Genomic DNA, 23,288 nt, shown 5'->3' on the forward strand with positions numbered 1-23,288 from the left:
TCTGCATGGAAAATCTAAGACAGTGAATCAAAATTATCACCGTTAGCAAAGTACGAAATTTCACATTTTCACTCAAATTCCACTTGATTTGTATGACCAGTTATGCTTGATAAGCTCTAGTGACACTTGCACAAATTGGATTAAAAATAATAAAAACAATTTTAGCCTAATTTGATTTGCAATTTCCGCATGCATCCCGGAAAATTTTTATCCAGTAAAAATTTTCGTCTGTGAATTTCCTATATCCCTTCCTTCCCTCCCTCCCACTGCATGTGTAAGAACCTGAGATGCCTCTCGACTCTGGTAGAAAAGAGATATTTCCTCCAACCGGGCTTTGACTGGCAGACTCAGAAACATAGCAGACGTTTTGGCTGCTATTGCTGTTAATCATTTGGGTAATATCTTGGGCAATGGAGCTGTTCGTAAATTTTTGGTTCCAGCCGTTAGGGAATAGAAACTGGCTAAGATAGCAGCACAAATATGTACTCAAATACTATAACAACCGATCTTTTTGCACATAGTAATGTTTTAAGTCCAGATGAGTGGAAAAAAAACCATTTGATTCAACTGTCATGACCTTGCACAGCTAGTCATCATTCTTTCATGCTACAACCAAAATTGTGCATAACTGCAAAGTGGAAGAAAAGGATACATAGAGATGCAAAAAAATCTCAAGAAATAAAAACAAGAAACGGTTTCTTGCATTTCTATTCAGCCGTCTGAGTCAGTCATTTATGGAGTCAATGTTCAATGCAATCACCTCTGAAAGTTTTATTGATTTTGTCTCTGTATGCTTGCATATCAGAAACTTACCCATTCTTCTTGATTAAAGCTCATTAAGTCAGGATAGTAAGTCTTTGTGTCAAGCAATTTCAAGTCTGGGCAAATATTCAGTTGGACATACGTCTGTGCCTTTTTAGCTGATGAATACATTTTAAGATAAACACTACATTGAAGTTCTGGGTGGATTTAGGGACATTGTCCTACTAGAAAGTGAACATGTGCCCTACTCAAGTATTTTATTGACCTTTAACAGTGTTTCCTTCAGGATTGCCCTGTATTTAGCTTCCTTTGAGTTATTTTTCCAGTATTCACGTGGTTTTTCCAAATCAGAGGTGTTTGTGCCACTATTTTTCTTTTTCACAAATAGTACCTCTTCTTAGAGTTGTAATTATATACAGAATAAATCACTTTTAGATCAAATTAATTTACGGATTAGATGACTTCTGAAGACAGTTGATTTTTATTTGAGGGAGCGTGATTAAATGGGACTGATCAAAATGCAACTCAGTTTAAAAAGAAAAAAAAAGTTTAAAGCCACACATCCTTTTTCTTCCACTCCCCAATAATGCCCTTCATGTGAAATCCCAATTAAATATGCGGAGTTTCTGGTTGTAACATGACATAATGTGAAAAACGACAGCTCTTTGCCTTACTTTTTTTGTAAGTCACGTTATCTAATAGGTTATGGTGTGAGTGGAAGACGAGTCTGATGTTTTTTCATTATTGCATCTCAGTGGTCCAAAACATTCAATAAAACAGTTTTGAGCTAAACTGTTTCAGAATACAGTATATTCCTAATCCAGAATTTGGCCAGTCCGAACTCATTCAGCGCTGCAGAATATAGTGTTGACTGACTGAGATTTTATTTTGAAGTAGTGCTATTTGAGACGAGAGAAGCTTCAGTGTTTGTTCACCATCACTGGCATTCTTGACCATACTATAATAAGATAATAGTTAGAAAATATTAGAAATTTTAATAATTAGAAAATATCATCGTGAAACCAAGAGGAATATAGTGTTTAAATGATTGATATTAATGTGAGATATTTAATCAATAAAGATTGTATCACTGACCTGATACACTTAGAATTCTGCTTTTAACAAGCGTGCTGTTGAACATAACCGGGGTAGTAGCCTTTTACTACTTCATCTTTACTTTATCACACACTAGCATCCAACATGTGAGTGCAGTTTGCTAATGTGGTGAATAAAAATTATTTTAGTGTGCACAAGGTTACTATTCAGAAGCAGGCTGTGGGTTCCTTTTATATTCATCAAAATGGATATCTACATTCATACCTTTAGTAGAGTACAATGCAGAGATTTTCTTCCTGTTGGAAGAGTGTCCTTGTTGAAAGTATAATAACACTTCAATAATTTCACCTTTTATTGGAGCTGCATAATCTCACTTTGAAAAATGGAACCTCATATTCAAATACATGTATTCAATGCGGGGGGGAAAAATTCCCCATAAGAAGTAATTGCTTTCTACAAAATCGACTGGTGGCACAATTATGGACACCTCTCCTGTCAATTTTTATAACCCTCTTCACTGCAGGATTCTTCAGTCATGTTTTAGGTTTGATGAGGACCGCAGCACAGAAGTAGAAAGTGGTCAAATTGAGTGCCTTAATAAAACAATGAGAACTTACAGAGAATAACACAGGGCTCTTAGGTCAAGCAATACAGGTAGAAAACAGGAGATTGTAATGAATCCAGTAGCGAACAATATGAACTAGTGAAAACATCCTGAGGCAGGGCTAAAACAACAACAACAAAAAAGAAACAAAAAAAAAACAAACAGAAAAAAGACAAAGGAACCAACATGACTAATCAGAGTTTTGCATTAGTAGAACTGTTTTGTAGTAGTTGGGGTAAAACAGGGAAACTTTAAAGTGACTGAAAATCATGCAACCAATATTCGCGATGTATCTGATTAGTGTGCATAGCCTGTTGGTTTCTTCACAATCTTTCCTTACAGATATGTACTGTGCCATTAACAAAGGAAACAGGTTTCTGAATGATTAAATTATGAGCCCACCTGGTACTCTCATGTCTTTTGAAATTAGAAAACGCCACAGACCCAGTCATGTGCACAGGTATTGGGATCATATTCTTCATGAGTATTTTGTGACAGCAAGAAGCATTTGGATACAATCTTGGTCAAACAACGATAGAAAAAATAAGCCTAAATAAAGAGTAACTATTGCCTCATTGTGCACATGACTGGACATGTAATGTTACCAAAAACTGTTGCTCACATTTACCCTTATCTCACTTTCTCTGTCTGCTGGGGTGTGTGTTTGTGTGTTTCAGAGGCCAAGCAGAGACCGTACTACGCCGACTACTCTCCTCTGCGCCTGACCATCCACACTCTGTGCACAAGCCACTACCTGGATCTCTTCATCACCTTCATCATTTGTATCAATGTCTTCACAATGAGCATCGAGCACTACAATCAGCCCCAGGTAATGTGTGCACCTGTGCACATTTGCTTTAAATAAATCTCGATAAATCTTAAATAACTAAATTTTCCCCAATCCCCGATTGCTCTTTTTCCATTTTCAAAAAGAGAATAAATGTTTTAAAAATCCCAGGCTGCTTTAATAAATATCTGTTCATTATAATTTCAAGGGAATTTTCACTTTCTTAAAATATACACTCTTTGTCATTTTTGCCATAGCTAAATAGTTAACTTGAACAGTAATATCTAAGCTCCTTGTCTAGTGTCCTTTAAGATACCAAGTAAATATATTCAAGTATCATAGAAGCCAGTAGCTGTTATTCTTTAACATTCTAGGCATCTCACCTAATCTAAGTAAAAATCCGTGAAGGGGGGCTAAAAATCAGAGTGACAGCAAGGAAATGTTCAATGTCAACACATGAATCTCATAATCAAAGATTTTTCAAATTTTCAAAGCAATATTTGAATAAAACATATCTTTAAAATGGCTCCGCTTTTACATTTGATCTTTTAAGAGATGAATATCTTATTACCCATCTGGAATAAACTCTCTGGTTGAATATGCATTATTTTAAAGCTGCATCTTTCTGGGGTTTAAATCATTTTGGGTGTACCTGTATTTTAAAATCTGCTAACCTTAATGATGTGTTTTCCTGTTTATAATGAAAGCCATATCCGATCAGCCGCATCCGATCAATACTTTCCGATCAGTTAGGAAAGTACTCTGTGTGTGAGATGTCCTTCACATGCTGGTGTCTGTGTTCCTGCAGTATTTGGAGGAGGTTCTGAAGTACTGCAACTACGTGTTCACCATTATCTTTGTCATCGAGGCTCTGCTCAAACTTGTGGCCTTTGGCTTCCATCGGTTCTTCAAAGACAGGTACAATAGATCATAAGTGCAAATATGAAACACTTTCATGTGCACCCCACACCAAATCCATGGTGTGTAAAATTTAGTTACAAAAAAATTATACTATCCCAGTATTTTAACATGGTTTGTTGGCTTCGAGTTTAGTAAAGTAGACTCAACATGGTCGGTGAGTGTGTCCAACTTGTCTAAGGGCTAAATTTATTGTTTTCTCCCCCAAAGAGATAAGTGGGTGGTCTACCCATTAATTTAAATGCCTGGCTCACTGTTTACGATCAGCACTCTGGCAGAACTAATATTAGGTCTGTTTCCCATCCTCTTGTTCTTCTTTTAGCTCTGTAAATATTGAGGACAGTACAGTTAATTTCTTAGTTTGTCCTTTCATGTCAGACATTGTCAACCTAAGGTCAACGCCACCCTAAGGAAGGCACCAAAGAGGCTGCAGAGGGTTTTCTGTATACACAGGCTGCCAGTGTTAGCTTTGAACATGAGAAACGCAGCAGAGTTAATGCATAGGTTTGGATTCAGAAGCAAACATCAATGTCACAAAGATGAGATGGCCTTCCAGGACAAAGATTGATCTTCTCTTGTATAAATTCGTGTATTATGGACTGAAGATGTAGTTTGCTGGAAACAAGTTATTTTGACATTGTCACTGCTCTAAGTACTTTCCTGGAGTTTAAGGATTTTTTTAGCTATATGATATGCTACAGCATGTCCCTGGAAACCCCCCCCCCCCCATTCTTTTGTTTGTAAGGATTTCAGTTAAAAGTGTCGTAAACATGGGCTAATAGTTTTTTTGTTGTTGTTAATTATGGGTTCTCATTTTCAGTAACACTTAAATTGTTATTTCCATTCTTTGGCTTGGAAAACAATAAGCTATAAATAATGGTCAATTCTGATTAGCTTCCCTACTGCAGAAACCATAACCATCTTTCACAGTTTTTTTTTTTTTTACATGATAAACTATGAAAAGGCTCAAAGGTTATGAATACTTTTGCAAGGCGTTGTACTGTCAAGCAAGGGAAAACTGTTGTTTTCATTTGTCACGAGTCATTTTGTTACCTCACTGTTAGTCTTTTGGTGGCATTAAAATGAATTTTAACTTGTGTTTAGGTGGAATCAGCTGGATGTTGGAATAGTTGCCTTGTCCATTCTGGGAATCACTCTGGAAGAGCTGAAAATGAAAGCTGCTTTGCCAATAAATCCTACCATCATCCGAATCATGAGAGTACTGCGCATTGCACGAGGTACACACACACACACACACCCACCAATACACCCCGCCCCCATGCACACATACATACAAAGTTACCAAACTTGTGTTTTTGTTTTGTTTTTTTTATCTACATATTAGTTTAAGTGCTTTGAAAATTCATTATTGGCTTTCTGAAATTTAATCATATCCTATATGACAGGACAACTATTTCTTTAGTGTTGTATAGGACATTTTTATGAGATTATAAATTGCTCTGCAAAAAAAGCTGGCTAAAACTTGTAAAAAACTACTTTAAATCTTTTTATGTGTCTCCTGCAGTCCTAAAACTTCTTAAGATGGCAAAGGGAATGAGAGCTCTCCTCGACACTGTCATGCAAGCACTGCCCCAGGTAAACAAGTTCTCTTATTAGGGCTCAACCACTGTAAAATAGCATGTTTAATTGCATGTCTTGCAGACTGACAAAGAAAACGGTGCCGTCTTTCAAACAGGCATTTATTAAAAGCAGGTTCTATAACCAGGTCTCCCCATTTTGTTACTTTAAGTGCCCTTTCTTACTCTGCAGTTTCTTAGCATAACACAAGAGAGAGGAGAAGGACATTGCCTTTCTCTTATCATGAGCTGCAAGAACACAGTGTTTGTATCTGCAAGCAGCTTTATTCAAAGTCTGTTTAATCTCCATTTTGAGCAGGTGTTGGCTGCTTTATTTGCAAAACATGTCAAACAGCAAAGAATTTATATTCTGGGAAGATTTTTTTTTTTCTAGTGTGGTCTCGCCATAAATGAAGTCAAATATGTGTCAGACACACTAAATTAAATAAAACATTGACATAAATCTTAATCCTCGTGTTCCCTGGAGTTTCAAACGAGCAATATTTACACTGTCGCGCTCCTTTGTGGAGAGGGGAGTCTAACATGAGTATCGCTTCCAGGTGGGAAATCTTGGTCTCCTCTTCATGTTGCTCTTCTTCATCTATGCTGCCCTGGGAGTGGAACTCTTCGGCAAACTGGGTCAGTCACACACACACACGCACGCACACACACATCAGCCGGAAAAACAACACACGCACTAGACTCCATGCTTCAGCGAAAAGTGGTTTGAGATTCACTTATTGTTCCCGCGCTCACAGCTTAAAGCAAATTTTCCTGCCTGAATCGTTTTTGTTGCTTCTCACTGTAACCCCCCATCTGTCTCCCTGCCGCTCTGTTTTATTAATTTTTTTTATGAGAGGGGGGGTTTGGTCCAAGGAAACAAACCGTTTGCACGATCATGTTTATTTTCACGTTGCTCTCCTGACAAGCCTGCAACGTCCAACTCATTTTCTGAGAGGATTAGCCACATCAGGCATCTGGGAAGACAAAATAGAAACAACTTGCTGATGAGAGCGTATGCTTTCTGGGAAATGTCATTATACCTCCTGCTGCATGTGCCAGAGGAAAGTAATGTGTTTTCATAAGGCAAAAATATCCAGCTTTTTTTTTTTTGTTGCTGTTGTTTACTGTGATGCTTATATTGCCAATAGTGCTGAGAAAAGCTGTTTGTTTTGTATGGATGCCTCTGACCTTTCTATAAAATATATTTTGGTTTGCTTACATGAAGATAGAGAAAATGGAGGTAGAGACATATTTAAAAAGTGCAAATTCTGTCAATTCTAAGTTTTTAACGTAAAAATGACGCACAACATATCCTCGTTTCATTTGTCATCTAACCAAGGAGAAGCCAAGTTGAAATGATCTGTGAAAAAAGTTAATTTTTATGGGGACTTGATGACTCCATTATGCCATCCATTGTTTAGTTGACAGTGTAATTAAGAATTTGTTCTTTTTTTTTACCTACCCTGTAATACTGTACACGGTAGCAGGACAAGTTCAGCTTTGCTTTTCACAGTTCGGTTTTCCCCTCTTCAAATATTGCAATTATTTAAATTTTTTGCCCTAATAAGATCAACACATACCTTCTGTAATTGCATGAGACACATATTGTCTCATGTTTGTACAACAGGTAAGCAGGAAATAATGAATTACCTACTAGGGGTTCATAGATACTTGTGCTTCTTATATAGGGTGCCAGTAATTGCAGTGGCAATAATGTGGAACACTCCCACCAACTCACTGAATGAAATGCAATGTCAGGTTGTGCTAACCCTGTGATATTGAGTGTATTTTAAAGCTATTAACACATTTTTATCAGGTGGGCCAGCACTAGTGTAGGTCACAAATGCCTGCAGAGGGCAATGTGCGATGTTGCAAAAGCTTGATTCTCAGTTGATAGATTAAATTACAATGTGGAATTTCTAGTAACGAATCCTGTTTTATTTTTTTACAATGATCAATAGAAGTTTTTACACTGCTGCTTGTCTGACTTCCTGTGGCACTCAACTTTGCTGCAGTGCTAATGCTTGTTCTAGGAAACAGGAAAACAAGTTGATATTCTTTAATGCCTACTTATTTAATAGGGCCATCAGCACTGTTTTTAGCTCCTTAAGGTATTAACAAAAGTCATCTGAATTCACTAATGGACAAACTCTACATTTGTTGTATGTCCTGTTGCAGCTAGTTGTGCTACAGTTCTATTGCTAGTTTGTGACCAGGAAAAACGAGTAAATATTCAAAATTCAAATTCAAAAATACTTTACTGATCCCAATAGGAAAATTAAATATTATTGTTACTCATATTAACTCAAAATTCCTCAAAGAGTTGTTGTAGATGGTTCTGGTATATATTTGGATTATGGGTTATGGTATTTGGGTTCTGATTGGTTATTTTCATAATCACCCCTTCATAGAATATTGTGAGCACTAGCATTTTCAATAATGAAAGAAATTGGAAATTCTTTGCATATATATTTTAAGCTTCCTATTGCAGCTACTTGCTCTTTAACAATATTTATAGGAAAATCGTGGATGTTTTTTGTCTATATGAGAGTTCTACTTCTTGTTAGCACCTTCACTAAGGGAAATGAAATAAAAACTTGTTGCAGCTTTTTGAGCAAAATTACTATAAAGGAAAAGTTCAGTGTGTTTTATTCACCCACCACAAGTCTGGGAAAAGTTGCAGCCGTTGAAGCACAGTTCTTCAATGCTCCTTGAAGAACAGCCTAAATGCTAATAATTAGTGAGAGGTGGAGTATTACCTGTGGATCTTGAGGAGTCTCATCTCTGACAGCAGATGTGCAGATAAGGTGGTGTTACAGAGAAATGACTCGGTGTGTACATGCCCATATTGGCATGTATGGCTCAGCACTCCAGTAAAGCTATTTTTAGCACACCAGATACCAAAGCTATTTCGTTTTGATCCTCAAAACTAAATCTAATTAATAATCTCTTTTGATCTACACCCAGATGAATCACCATCTCTAACACTGTCCTCATGCTGCCTCGATATGAGTCAGACACAGAAAGGGAAAGGAGGATCTCTCTTTCTGCCAGAGAAATTACTGATTAAATCTAAAAATGACATTCTGGGTGTCTTCCATTTCTTCCCGAGACACCACAAATGGTTATATTGGGGAAAAAAAACAAAAAAAACTGAACTCTCTGAGTGAAGACGGATTCCGTTTTCCTATTATGCAAAACTGCCTCAATCAGTTCCTCTGAGCTGAAGTGTGACATTGTTAAATCCTCTCCCTTTTCTCTTGTTAACTGATATGGAAAAAAAAAGAGACACGTCGTACACGGTGGACAGACTTCCTCAGCTGCCTGTTTGTGAGACCCAAATTTAAAGTAGCTAAAGATATCTTTTGGTTTTAATTTTGCACAATTGCTCCTCAGGGCATTCTCTCGGAACTGGCTCAAAGATTTCCATGTCCACTGCAAATAATTATTTTCACTGCTGTGCCATGTTCACATGCCTAGCAGCTCTCTTTTCGGAGTACTCCTCCTTTCTTATGTAACTAAATCATTAGAGTTTCTAAATGGGACATTGGCAATTATATATCAATTTTCCTGAAAACAAAATCCACTAATGTTCAAAAATTGGTTCCTTTAAAGCACCAGATGGTTTGCTGTGCATAACGTAAAAACGACAACAAAAGAGTTAGTTTTCTTAAAATAAAATCAATTGCTTATCATAGCAAGTTGGGAGTGAAATATATTTTGTCCCTGTGGGAAAATCCTTCCTTGTCTCACTCGGCCCTTTTTTTCCCAGCACTTGTAGTGGGTTTATTTTGAGCTGGTCTGCCTCAAATAAAGCTTTCTGGCTGATTTAAAATTAGCCTGCGTGTTCCAAACATGGTAGAATATGGCAGACATGGGGAATCAAGTCTGCAACATGGACTTCAGTTACACCAAAGCTGCAAACGACTTGGACTGGACTGAGACTCGTGCTCTTAGGACTTGAGATTCGATTCAGATTCAGAGTGTGAGACTCAAATCTTATGAATAATCTCTGAAAGTAAGCTTGCATGCGTTAAATATTTAAGTAGAGGATTAATGCTTTGCCTTACTGTAATGAATACAAATGAATGGTTGTTATGGCAACACTGTGTACAGGGTTTGTGCGCTACATGTAGCAAAACTGGTATGTTTCTCAACGGGGAAAGAGTTAAAGGCAGTTTTGAATTTGGATGTTTTTTTTTTGTTTGTGTTTTTCTTTTATGTCAAGTGGTACTAGTAGTGAGAAAGCCATAGTTGGCAGTTCACATGTTCTCCTGTCAAATGGTGCGTTTGGCTCACAGCAACCTGTTCATTCTAGCTTTACGATAATGATGGTATGGATATTTACCTAATTGAATTCTCTTTTAAAAGACCATTTTATATCAAGCTAATCCTCAACATTCTACTCTCAAAATCTCTTAAAAAAATAAAACATCTTGTTTAATCTAATTGATTAAAAGTAACCTCCTTGTGTTCAGAGCAGTTGATAAAAGTATTTTTGCGTGTTTAATTATCAACAATGTTCATAAAGTGAACAGTTGGAGTGTTTTATTAGGGCACTGAGGTGTAAATAATGCCAAAATATGTTTTTGTTCTGTTTAGAATGCAGCGACAGCAACCCGTGTGAGGGGCTGAGCCGTCACGCAACATTTGAGAATTTTGGGATGGCCTTCCTCACACTGTTTCGAGTTTCCACGGGAGACAACTGGAATGGGATTATGAAAGTATGAACAAAGACACGCGCGCATGCACAGAACTGAAGACAAAGACTGTCATACTTGATGACTAGATTATCGGAAACCACGGAGAGAACACTGACCTCTAAAACTAATTATGTGGAAGTAAAGTAGCTTAGCATGGCAATGTCAACACTAACATTTTCATTTTCACCTCATTGAAAATAGCTTGTAAAATAGTTAGTTTGGCAACAAAAGGTCTATATTTGACAACACACTGGAATTATGTAATATTTTAAAAGCTTAATTTCTCTTTAGAGAAAAAAGAGAGTTTCTTCAAGGGTGAGGTCTGAAAAAAAATCTTGATATTTTTTGTTTATCGTAATATTTGTTAAATGTTAAAGTTTGTGGATTTTATAATGGTAAAAGTACTTTGAATTGATCTTGTTCTGTCACTACAAAGTTTATGATGTTTTTTTTAAAGAGAAGATGACATAAGGACTCCTTCAGTCTACACTCTTTTTAGTCAAATCGGTTTAATGCTGAAAAAAAGTTTTGTTTTCTTTTTTTTTTCGGCAAATGAGTAAATGCAATTATTTTAATGACTAAGGAAAATATTTGTTGACCAGAATATTGCACTTCTATAGTCCAAATTCAGTGTCACTATAAAAGATATCCAATCCTGAAACAGACAATCGCATCTATGATGGGAAATTAAAAAAAAGAGAGAAATGAGGAGCGACTTTGATAAAACTTAGACCATTGTCTCAACATTTAATAATATTATTGCTTTTGCATGATTAGATAAACTGAACTGATTGTCTAATATCATGCTCCACATCCTCTAAAATATATGTAGTTTAAAATGAAGTATTGAATAGATTATTTTTCCAGTTAATTATCCTTTTGGATATTTTGGTGGATAGCAGTCAAAGTAGATTTATTTTCCAACTTATTTTCTCGTTGCAATATTTGTTGAATCAAGCCATAGCATGTTTTGATCCTATTTTAGTAAAAATCTCTCTTTCCATCGCTTCTCCTGATCTTACTGCCATTCTCTAAATACACTCTATAGGAGATGGCTTTCACATGGCTTTGGTATGAATTGTTACCTCTAAATTTGTGGTGTTCTCTTTAGCTGATCTGTATTAGTTCCGTAATTGGACCAATTAGAGACACCCTCTAAGAGAAGGGGGGAAAAAAAACCCTTTTCTTAAGCAGTTGAGAAGCAGAAACTAGACGCTGCTAAATATCGCTTTTGAACTGAGTAGAATTGCCAGTAATGAATCATTAATCAATCTAAGACTGTACTATTTTCTCTCAAACATCATTGCCACCTTTATACATAAAATTAAATTAGTTATGTTACTCTCTTCCCAAACTGGGCATTTTGTCTCTGCATTTAGCAGCTTTGTACTCCTTATGTCAGTGGAAGTTCTCGCATGGATGGCACTGTGGGCGATCTCCACCCCTCGACCCCCACAGCTCCAGCCAATTAGAATGCTGCCAATTATGTAAGCTTCTGGAGCATGATAAAATTCAGTGCATTTAGCAGGAGGCTCATCTCCCTATTCTGAGCAGCGAGCACGTGACGACTACTCAACGCATGGGGGCGCCAACTCCCCATTTACAGCACAAGTAAAAGCATTACAGTACTTGTTCAAGAAACAGCTGCTGGGTATCTGCTCATATCGCTCTTTATCCTTTTTAAAATCTTAGAATGCGTTTTCCATGAGTTGACAGGTGCAATATAAAATAATAAAACTTTTTGAAAGGCAACTCTTCCTTTTTTCTTAATATGATGAGATTTGCAAATTCTGTGTTGACTGAAAAAAAACAAAAAAGACAAACTAATATTCTGATAAATCTCTCAAGCTGACAACTTTGTTTTACTCCCAAATTATAATAATATTAATAATAATGACAATATGACAACTTTTCAGTCAGTGACAAAAGGGCTGAACTAAACTGTAAGAAATACCAAATCAACCTATTTGCCTCCAAAACAGATTTAATCATTCAGAGCTCTAGGCATTTTTTTTTAAATTTCATGACTAAATTTTGAGTAATTCTTGGTTTAAAAACATTAAATTCATGTCATCATGGTGATTGATCAAGTTGTTTATAATACATGATTATTTTACCAAGGTTATATTTACATGACACAAAAACAAAGCATGTGTTTTAACTTGTAAATTTTGTCAGATTTTTCTAAGTTTCTAAAGATTTCCTGTTGTGTCACCTTTTAAGTTCTTATATAATTTTTTTAGATCTGTGTGTCTCTTTGTATTTTGGTTGGTGTTTACATGTCTAAATCTTACTCTTGGTTTCTTAAAGGACACTTTAAGGGATTGCCAGCCAGACGAAGTCCACTGTTTGTCTTACCTACCCTGGGTGTCTCCAATTTACTTTGTCACCTTCGTGCTCATGGCCCAGTTTGTTTTGGTCAATGTGGTGGTGGCTGTTTTAATGAAACACCTGGAGGAGAGCAACAAGGTATGATCACAGAAAACAATAAATAGCATGGCGGTGTAAAAATTTAAATATGTGTGTGTGAGATAAAATATCGTGCATTTAGCAAAAAGTGTCTCATTCTAGTTTTTGATGGGCCTGAAAACTGGTTGCAAAATGTAAAGTAGAAATGTGTCTCACTCTCTAGGAGGCCAAAGAGGACGCAGAGATGGATGCAGAAATTGCACTGGAAATGGAAGTGGAGAGGCAACGCAGACAAAGCACCGGATCCAACAACAGCTCAGTGGGAGGAACTTATATTGGGCCATGCCCGAATTCACCTGAAGAGGTCAGAGGTCAACTGTGTTTGCTAGCAGCATACTGTTGTAAAATAATATCATAAGCATAAACTGAATAATTTACTAATTGATTTCAACACGTTGTGACAGTTTGTCTTATGAAGCAGAATGTGGCGTGAATGAACCTTGTGGTGTTTGTCGCCCTCTGTAGGAGGAAGAACATCAGTACAATGACCAGAACCTGCTGTCTTCAGGCAAGATGTCCGTATCCAGGATGCACTCTCTGCCAAATGACAGCTACATGTTTCAGCCTGTACGACCTGCTAGCGCCCCCTACCCTACAAAGGAGGTAGATGCTAGTTCCCAGCACCAGCATGCGGGTGAGTTAATTGAAACCTCCAAACAACCCCCCAGAAATGTTGAGATTTGTTCATATATTTTAACATGTGATTGGCTGCTGGACTAGTGACAGTGCAGTTTACTAAACCTTACATAGAATATGTGATAATATATACACATAATTTGATTTTCAAAATAGATTATTATATGACAAGAAAAAAGCCTAAATTATGTCGTGAGGGAAGATAGATTCTGCTATCTTTTCTTTAGGCTAATAAGAGGGAAAATCAAGTGAGGGCTAAGATGTGAATACTCAATATTTAATATTAGTTGTTTCAAAATTGTTACATAACATCATGGGTGTGTTGTCTTTCTAGAATTAGTTTTTTCTGTAAATGGTCAAAATAGCAGCAGAAAAAAAAGGGAACACTTTTTAAGGTACTGACAAAAACTGTTTCATCTGCAGTCAGACTCTAATGGCATGTTGTGACCCGGCTGTGGGCAGACCGAGCTCTGTCCCAAGGTACTGACTGTAGTGGATGAGTTGATCCATGTGAATCTCTGCAACCTTCACACAGGCTCATCTGCTCAGCTTCTAAATGGCTGGAAACCTAAAAGGGGACTACAGTTAACTTTCAGGACAAGCTGTAAAGTCACAAAAACCATATGCGCCAAAAAAGAACGAGTGTACAGATTACAGGAAGTTTTTGGAATCAGTGACTTTAGAGCTTGAGCTGAAGGTATTGATTTAAGATGAACGTAATGCTGAAACGGCTTTACCTGAACTCACAGATTCAAGGGATATGTGTGTTCAAAACACCAAAGATTCTGGTTACATAGTTTCTTAGAGATTTGACTTGCTTGTCTATTACTAGTATCTTAATAAGCCCTCAAGAGGTGAATATATCCTTACTGCATTTATCATGTGAAGCTTTTTATGTAACCAGAATCTAAATGTAGATTATTTATCATCTTTGAAGAGCTTCAAGATAACATTTCTGCTCTGGTTAGCAATCCATTCAATGTTTTAGACAACTTTCATTCAGAAAAACAAAACAGCATTTTTGTTTTGATAGCATGTCTGATATTTCAGTATCTTCTAATCACAACTAAATTGCTTTCTTGAATTTTTTAGCTGAAATTTCTGATCCCTTTACTCCAGATGTGCTATCATAATAAAGTGTCATTTACTACAAAGCTACAGGAACTACTACATGTGTCAGTGTAGTACTAATCGTGCACGATTTATTTATTTTTCCTGCAAAGCTGCATGTTTCTATGGGGGCAAAGATGCGATTCAACCTTTTGTGTGATGAACTCTTGATTCATATCATCCCGCAGTCTCAGTGATGTCGGTCCAATCCCAGCCCTGCGAGAGCCGCTCTCTGCTGCAGGTTCCAGATGCTTCCCCGCTTCATCCCCAGTCGACTCCCACCCTCACTTTGCCCCGCATTGCCCCACCAACACCTGGCCCCTCACCACGGGCCCTGCACAGACAGGTGAGAGAAACCCAACTGCCTCACAGTTCAGTTCTGTTGTTACTTTTTCAAAAACAGACATGGAAAAATTCACCTCCCTCAGACTGGAAAGGCTAGTTATACACCTATCTTTGAGACTCCAGTGAACCACTTCTCCACAGGACTAAGGTTAAGGTTCACTTTTCTACAGTCAAAATCCAGAATAAAATCAAATTAAGATTCATAAATGAGACTAAAATGAGAACATTCACAGACTTTCTTAATCTGACTGAGGTTAAGCTGTTTTCCAAATGCCCCAAAAGCTGAGTTCAAAAAGTATTGACTCAGAGGCCGGAGTACAAATACCCTCCACACTTTTAGTTCAGCCTCAGTTCAGTTTGTTTATATATGTAATGTCGATTTACAACAAATGTTTTTTTTTAATTATAATAATTTAAATTCAGTCATACATACATTCCATTTGATGCTGGTCATCAAACAGTATAGTATGCTCACTTATTTATGCAGAGTAGTTTCTGAAGAAACCCAACAGATCGCATCAAGTCCTTGACTTGCAGCATTCATTCAAACCTTTTAGATTTTATTTGTAAAGTAATTTGTTATGCTTGACTGTAACATAAAATCTCTATAAGACAAAATGTGAAAACTTTTAACGGGTGTATATCTGTTTGCATGGTTCTTCTTTTTTTGACAGCGCAAGCTTCAAATTCTGGAATATATGTGTATTAATAACGATTAAACAGAATATAAGACACTGTTAATGTCTTTATAGGAATCTTTGCATTATTTCTTAATGAATTTAGTCATTTTTACCACACGAACTTACCTTGCTTTGAACTTTCACTCGGACGAAAGCCACCAAGAGCTGATAACTGTGTGTGATTTTTGTGTGTTGCAGGGGGCAGTTAAAGTTGATTCTGTGGAGTTCCAAAGCTGTGAGCAACAGGAGAGGTCCAGTTCAGCCCATCTGCCTCCCCGATCCCCATCGTCACTCTCCCCGCTGCCTCCTTTTCCCCCTTCCCCCTCTGCCCTCTCCTTCCACCCATGCACGCCATCTCCCTCCTCTCTTCCTCCATCACCCTCTTCCCTCCTGCCACTCCCGTCTCCTCCGTCTTTTCTCCTGCCTCCACCTCCCTCACCGCGTCTGCCCTCTCGCTCCAGCAGCCTCCGCAGGCCCAGGGCTCCGTCCGCCATTTCCCTCTCGGACCCGGCCGACGCAGAGGTGTATCACATTACCAGCTCGGCTAACCACAGGTGGAGGGACGCAGAAGGAGGGGAACAGGAAAACAGACGCAAGGCAGGGCGCAGCCACTCGCTGTCCCCTTACGCCTCGCCGCACTCCCTCGATTTGATCCCCACGCTGCCTCCTCCGTCCAACAGGAGCACCCTTAGTCTGCACGGGGCAGGATCAAAGGACGTCAAGAAAGACTTCAGTGTCGACCACCACGGCTTCCTGGAGAAGCCTCAATTAGAACTGGCGGGTCACTCGGATGACCAGCGGCGCCACTCGATCGAGGTCTGCCTTCCGCAGGCCGTCATAACCACCAACAGCCAAAACTTTATGCTGGAGACCCATCGATCTGAAAAGGGCGCTCAGGCCTTTCCCATGAGGGTGCAATCAGTCGGCGGCAGGCAGAGAAAGAAGAAGACGAGCCCTCCCTGCATCTCCATCCACCCGCCCCCAGAGAGGGAACAGCGCCTGCTTTCCTCGCCCCCGAAACTGGCCGACTGCAGCATGACGCTGAGACGCAGGACATCTTCTAACGACTTCACACAGCACTCGCAAGACACACCCGCAGAAACGCAGCTCCGCGCACACATGCAGACACCTCTAACACCGATCCCCGCGCCGCTGCGGCCACATTCGCCAACACACACACTGACCCCGTCGCAGGGATCCACCCCGACTCACGCCCAGGCGCACACGCCATCTCCTGCTCACATTCCCATCAGCCCAAACATCTTCATCCAGCCTCACGCGCCCCTCCTCCCAACCGTTATGCCTTTCTCACAGACGGTCTCGAGGCACTCCCCACTTGCAGGAGACTGCATCCCTCTCCCCCGATTCACCTTCGACCAACCGCAGTCCAGGTACGTGGGCGAGCCCGAATCCGTCGCCTGCTCTTCCCCTTTTGACAACCGACTGGGAAGCAGTCCAGGTTTCAGCGCAAAGAATCGGAGGACCGCCCAGTGAACTCTGAGTTGCGTTCAGGAGATGAATTATTCAGTTTGAAAAGTCTCTAAAGCTGGAGTAGAAACCTCCCCCAACCCTCATCTGACCTCAGCAGTGTTTGGTGTTGGAGAAGGAAAGAGAGGTTCTTTAATTTGTTTTTGTTTAGTTATAAAGAAAAGACATTGATTCCTTCCAGGAAAACATGGGAATGAACTCCTCATGATTAAAACAGATGGTGGGATACATTTTTTTCTTGCTTAAAAAAGAAAAAAAAAAATCCGCCAAGGCTGGACATTTCTAGTATCACTCACTGTAGTGTGTCAATGGCTGATCCCCTCACCACACAACAGGACTGAAGCCACCTTACTCTGTAGCCAAAGTTTTTTTCACACACTGTCCTCACCCACGCGAGCCAATCAGGAAGCAGCGTCTGGCTGGTGACCGCCGACCCGTTTTGTTTCCTTTTTTTCGTTGTTGTTTTCTTTTTAAATAGGGTAGGCGGTTTGTGAAACGCGAGCGTGGGAGGGGGAACGGTGGGATATGCAACTTCAGGTTTTCTGCAGACGTTCTGCTCGCCCCTTCTCTGCTCCTCGATCACATTGATCAGAGAGGAAAAGTGTAAATGCTCCGTGCAAATGCTCCGTGCTACGTGCGAGGTTTCCGTCGAGTCCATCGTCACCGAAGTCGAACTTGCTCATTCTCGCGACGACAGAGAGGGGGAGCACGGCAGAGCTGTAGTTTTTTCTTTTGTCCAAGTGTAAATAAAAGGAAAAAAAAATAAATAATGTATTTGGTGAGATTTAAAGATAGCTCTATCCATATGCACATATTTTTATAGAGGTCTATAATGTTTTTGCACACAGATTTGAATTTCAAGTTGCTCGTATTTCCTCTGTTGTCCTCTCGTGAATGTATGTTTCTTCTAAAAGATCCAGCGAGAGTGGTGAAGGTGATTGAACCTCCTCTCAAACTGCAAGTCGAGGTCGAGGGGAGGGACTTTATTTTTCTATTTTGACAAAGCATCAGAGGAGAGAACTGGCGTGTGATGTGTTTTTTTTCTGTAGTTTTGTCTCAGACTTTTGTGTACGTGGTGTCTCAATAACAGTCTGGGGAAGCAGGCTCAGTGGTGCAAACACGTAGGTTTTTGATGGATCTAAACCATGAAGAAAAAAAATCTTGAACCTTTGAAGAAAAAAAAAAATCTCTAGGGAAGCTTTGCACTGGTTTTTACAAGTTGATTTCAAAATTAGGGATTTTTCAGCAAATTTTAGAGGACAAAAAGCCGTACTGCGGTGTCTTCAGGAAAACACAAATACCTAATTTACAAGCACCTGCAATGCCTTGTAAAACATTTATATCCATTAAACTTTTTCACATAAGTCCAGTTTTCCGTTTGCCACAAGCCATGTAAACATGGAAGGAAGTGCACTGATCGCATCGCATTAGCCACTTTCCCTATGGTAAAACAAGATGTGGTGACATCGTGCTGTGGAGTTTTGTCTTTCAGTATAGGGAAAAGAAAGCTGTTGGGAGTTAATGGGAAGATGGATGGAGCCAAAAATAAAAAGAATTCCTAAAAATAAAACTTATTTGAGACTAAAAATAATTTTTAAAAAATGCATTCAGAGCAACAAAAGAATAGTTTAGATATGCAAGCAAGAATGGCCTAATCAAAGTCCATGCCTAAATCCAACTGAGAATATGGGTCGAGATTTGACAACTTATGTTTACAAACACTTCCCATTCAAGACTGTTTGAGCTATTTTATTATGAATGATAAAAGAAGCTAGTAGCAAAAGACTTGCAATGCACCGACTTAAAGTGTCTGACAAAAAAAAAAATCGTCTTCAGTAAATGATTCACATATAAAAAGCCATTATAATGCATCGATGTTGGTGAATTTAAAGTGACAAAATGTGAAAAAGTTCAAGGAGCGTGTGTACTTTTGCAATGCAGGGAAAATACGACGAAATTCAAAGTGGCATCACTGAGCCTCTCTTCTGCTGCTGTGCTTCGGCTGGATCAGCTCTGACACCTGTGTTTCTGTACATCTAAAGACAACCAAACTAACTTTCTAAATATGTGTAGCCAGAGTGCAATAATAATATATAAATATATATATATATATATATATGTGGAAAATATAGTGACATCCACACTACATAAGACAGCCACATCCTTGTATTCATACATACTGTAGAACTGTTATAAATATACGATATAAGATGATTTTTTTACATGATGGTCGAGGGATACTACTATTTCTAGCGGTCATGCTGCTGTAGGTATGCACGGCCTCGTTATGGCTGTGATGGGACGGGTGTGGCTGTGGGGTTTGGTACTGCAGATTAGTTTTTTTGGGGGGGGGGTTTCCTCCAAAAGCTCAGGCCCACCAGCCTGGGGTGTTACTGTAAGCAGAAGAGTGACAAGCATCTCTACTGAGGACTCAATAAGCCATTTGTCATTCCACCTTTTCTTTTTTCTTCCTCCTCTTTAGACTAGCAATTCATCTTTCACGACGGATCATATTTATTTCCCACACCAGATAAAATAAAGCCACAGCTTGCTGACAAACCACACAAACTGTTCTAGTGGCTGACTATTGTCGCACAGAGCCGTACTTCTGCTCTGACACAGCACAATATGTATTTTGATCCAGTTGTTTTTCAGCTCAGTCTTCTTTGGCATATATGTGCATGAGAAGTACACTTTCGTTATTTCAAAAGTCTAAAGACAGCTGGCTGGGACAGCGTTGTTTATTCTATGATGCTTTATTTTTATTTTTTTTTCTCATTGTGCTTTATTTCGAATGTCTTGTGGTGATCAGCATGAAGCATGCACAAGTCCTCAGCGATCTGAGAGAAAACCAAAGTGCTTTGATGCTGATGCTCTGATCAAATAAATTAGAAATTTAAAAATAGCTGTTTACCAACCAAATCAACACATTAAAGGGTGAATATCATCATGTTTTTTTTACAACTTTTTAAATTCAGTTATGTTCGTGTTCATAGCATACTGTAGCTATGTTTATATAGCTAAGTCCAAAGCTCAAGATTTGGACAAAAAATGCCTCTGAAAGTAAGCTGAAAAGTGATGACGTTACATTTTGAAAATCCAAACTCAGCCATCAGTTTCTATACCAATGGCCAGGTAACACCAAAAATTGTGACACCAAAATTTCAAGCTTAAATTCAAGCTCTTAAATTGAATATTTCTGTGGTGATTTACCCAGTGAACAGGAGGAAGTCAGGTGTCCAATGCATTGTTCTTAGGCATTTCTCCTGCTAGGCTGGGTGTACGGAATGAGTTACGCAACAATTCTAATCGAAACCAAGACGTCTCATACACTCTGGCAGTATTCAAGTAGATGTAATGGCTGCTCTTGTTCTAACCAGTTTTGTCACTGTGGTGCCTTCTGCCGTCACTGGAATACTTTATGTCTGCAAGTTCTGCAATGAAGCAAAGGAATAGTGGAGGAAAGTTGCTGAAATTCTCATATTTTGATAATCAGTCCATGTTTCATGATTTTGATTATATTTATCTCTACTACACTTCGAAAAGAATAGAAATTTTTAGTCAATATCGCTTCTGAAAAGTCACTTTAAGCTAATGCTAAACATGTGGTTTTAGGAAAAGAAAGGAAGTACGATGGACCCCCCTGCCTGTTCGCAGTTCAGTATTTACAGATTCATAGATTGAAGGATTTCTTTCCGTGGAACGTAACTTAACATTATCCATGATAAATGGGCCTTTTTGCGTATTTTTCCATAGCTCATATCGGAATCAGAATTCCTTTGATTGTCATTGAACTGATGACAATAATGTTTTCTAAAGAATATAACGCTTGGAGTGCTAAAACACCTGCACGCAATGCTACTCGACACGCTATTGGCTGGCATTTGCAAAGCACTCCATCGTGACGGACCATTTATTTCGCTAATTGGCTACACCGCAAAAGACAGAGATAACCAAGTCTATAGATTAGTTTAAACAGTAGTGCTAAGATGGTTTCTACTGCTAATATTAATGCATATTATGGCACATTTTGTGTTTGAACTATTAAAATAGGTATGCCATTTTAGAGGGGCCTCAAGTATTTTCAGATTTTAGGCCTTCAAGGTTGTCCCTGACCCCCGGGAATACTGGGTGAGCATTATAATTAACATGTAATTCATCGTTCACTCGGCTCCCTGAGAAGAAAATGAGCCTCTGCTCGAGGGTGGGTAGATGCACCGAAGGAACATTTGGAGGGAGACGTTGACATGATCAACACATTCACCCAGTGTTGCCTCAGTTTTCTGGTTCTGCATACAGAACTTTGTGGTATGTGCGCCTTTGCTGCATTGCCAAAAAAAACAGTCACAAAACTGTTTGACCTGATTGGTTTTGGAAAGTTCTTTGTTGGCGTCAAGGGGAAAAAAGTCAGTTTTCTCTATAAAAATTGGTGAGCTCTGCTAATACGTATGTTACATCATCTTCCACTTTTAGTAGTTGCACCTTTCAGTTTTAGAAAGGTAGATCCAAACCAGACTGTGAAAAATTTATATTTGAAACATTTAATATTTATAGGTTTTCAGACTGTAAAATATGATGACATTTTCCCTTTAAGTAAGCAGCGTCTCTGCTGGTTTGTGTTGTGAAAATTGTGTGTGGGGGGGAACCATTTCTTTTAACCTCTTACTTCATGGATATTTAACTCATCTGACTTCATTTCAGAGGCTGGTGAATTGTCTCAAATGGGCAATTGGAAATCTTAGAGAGCCACCTAAGCACCAGATCAGTAATGAAGATGATTATAGCCGTCATAATCACTCGGTCATTACGTTTTTGCTCGCTCATTAGCGTTATCTCTCCCACGCTGTATGCATGTCGAGGTCAAAACGGTGAGATAAACATAAATAACTAATAATCATGGTGTGTCAGCCTCACGGGTCGCTGCTTATGAGCACAGTTGAGAGCTAGTTCATTTCTTCATAGTGCTGTTCTTCCAGCTCTGGAGGCAGACCTGAACATGGACTCGGCGAGATTATTTCTTCCTGAACATTGCACAGTTCCTAATTTTGCTCATCGTTTTTTATACAGTGTTTGCTCGTCTTGTCCCTTGTCCTCTTTCTGCACAGATTATCAGCAACGGGGAGGTTTCATGTAGTACGAGGACAGCCTCTTCTCTGTCTCCCTCGTATTTGTTGGAGCGCAGACAGCCCCGATCTATAAGGCATAATTGCCCTGTTAATCAGTACAGTTTGATAGAGAGACAGCTGAATCGTTTTTATGATTTACAGATCTTTGGATCTTAATATATAAATCCTGTTTTTGAGGAAAACGCTTTTGACTATTGCATGTTCTGATTTGTTGAGAAAAAAAACAAAAAACCTTTGGGAAAGAATCTCCTGGATGTTTTAGAGATTTTGATATTTACATTTTCAGACGTTACAATTTGTAGATTGACTACCTAATTGCTCTGGGCTCTGATTATTTGTATCTGATAAAATCCTGATCAAATGACCTTATTCTTTATGGTCCAATGCAATATGGGGTCATCAGTTGCTGTACGAGGACCAGTCTCCTCTTTATACAGTTTTATAGAAAGAAACTCGAAGTAAAGGAGCTTTTTTCCACTTTTCCTTATAGTACTCTGAACATTCTAGGAACTCTGGTGATAGTGAAACTCATATATTTTACGTAGGAGTAGCTTTGGCCCTGATTCGCTCTAAAGGACCGATTAGATTAGTTGCATTTTCTTGGTCAACACTGAGGTGGTGATCATGCTCTTTACAGGACACAATTCTTTCAAAAATACAACCTAAACGTTCAAACTGTGACAGAACATGAGGTTATTTAAATAAAAATGCCTTGTTCTTCTTGTTTTCTTTTTCTTTCTTTCTTTTGCCTGCTATATTTTTATTTCAACTCTTTGACCTAAGCGCTCCCTCCTCAACCTCTCTCCCCCCAAGCCTTACAAGAAAGGGAGCTGCTGTTTTTGTCTGTTTTGAGACTCAATTTGTCTGCAATAAGAAGCTTTTTCCCTACGTTCAGAGGAAGAAAGGAGGGGACAGGATGCGTCTGGAGGTTCAGCAAATGGATTCTACTTATTGTCTTGTTGCTGATTACTGTGTGATGACCAACCATTGTCCTGAAGGATGTTTCCCTGTCAATTAAAGAAAT

At 38.8% G+C, this 23,288-nt stretch overlaps 1 protein-coding gene across 3 annotated transcripts in view; it reads left to right on the top strand.

The window, feature by feature from the left end:
* LOC102217191 (voltage-dependent T-type calcium channel subunit alpha-1H-like) overlaps window positions 1-22,988 on the top strand; it is a 128,361-nt gene extending 105,373 nt beyond the window's left edge. For 2 of the 3 annotated variants that reach the window (XM_014472550.2, XM_023348710.1), the window contains exons 28-38: window positions 3,100-3,251; window positions 4,018-4,127; window positions 5,232-5,365; window positions 5,653-5,723; window positions 6,265-6,343; window positions 10,310-10,431; window positions 12,721-12,879; window positions 13,043-13,183; window positions 13,345-13,513; window positions 14,814-14,971; window positions 15,849-22,988. In XM_014472550.2, coding sequence (XP_014328036.1) covers window positions 3,100-3,251; window positions 4,018-4,127; window positions 5,232-5,365; window positions 5,653-5,723; window positions 6,265-6,343; window positions 10,310-10,431; window positions 12,721-12,879; window positions 13,043-13,183; window positions 13,345-13,513; window positions 14,814-14,971; window positions 15,849-17,144 — 2,591 coding nt within the window. In that variant the 3' untranslated portion in view covers window positions 17,145-22,988. Of the gene's footprint in view, window positions 1-3,099; window positions 3,252-4,017; window positions 4,128-5,231; window positions 5,366-5,652; window positions 5,724-6,264; window positions 6,344-10,309; window positions 10,432-12,720; window positions 12,880-13,042; window positions 13,184-13,344; window positions 13,514-13,938; window positions 13,996-14,813; window positions 14,972-15,848 lie in introns of those variants that run through there. The other variant, XM_023348711.1, reaches the window with a different exon arrangement.
* The last annotated feature ends 300 nt before the right edge of the window (window positions 22,989-23,288 follow it).

Source organism: Xiphophorus maculatus, chromosome 16 (assembly GCF_002775205.1).
Source record: "Xiphophorus maculatus strain JP 163 A chromosome 16, X_maculatus-5.0-male, whole genome shotgun sequence".
NCBI classification, from domain to species: Eukaryota; Metazoa; Chordata; class Actinopteri; order Cyprinodontiformes; family Poeciliidae; genus Xiphophorus; species Xiphophorus maculatus.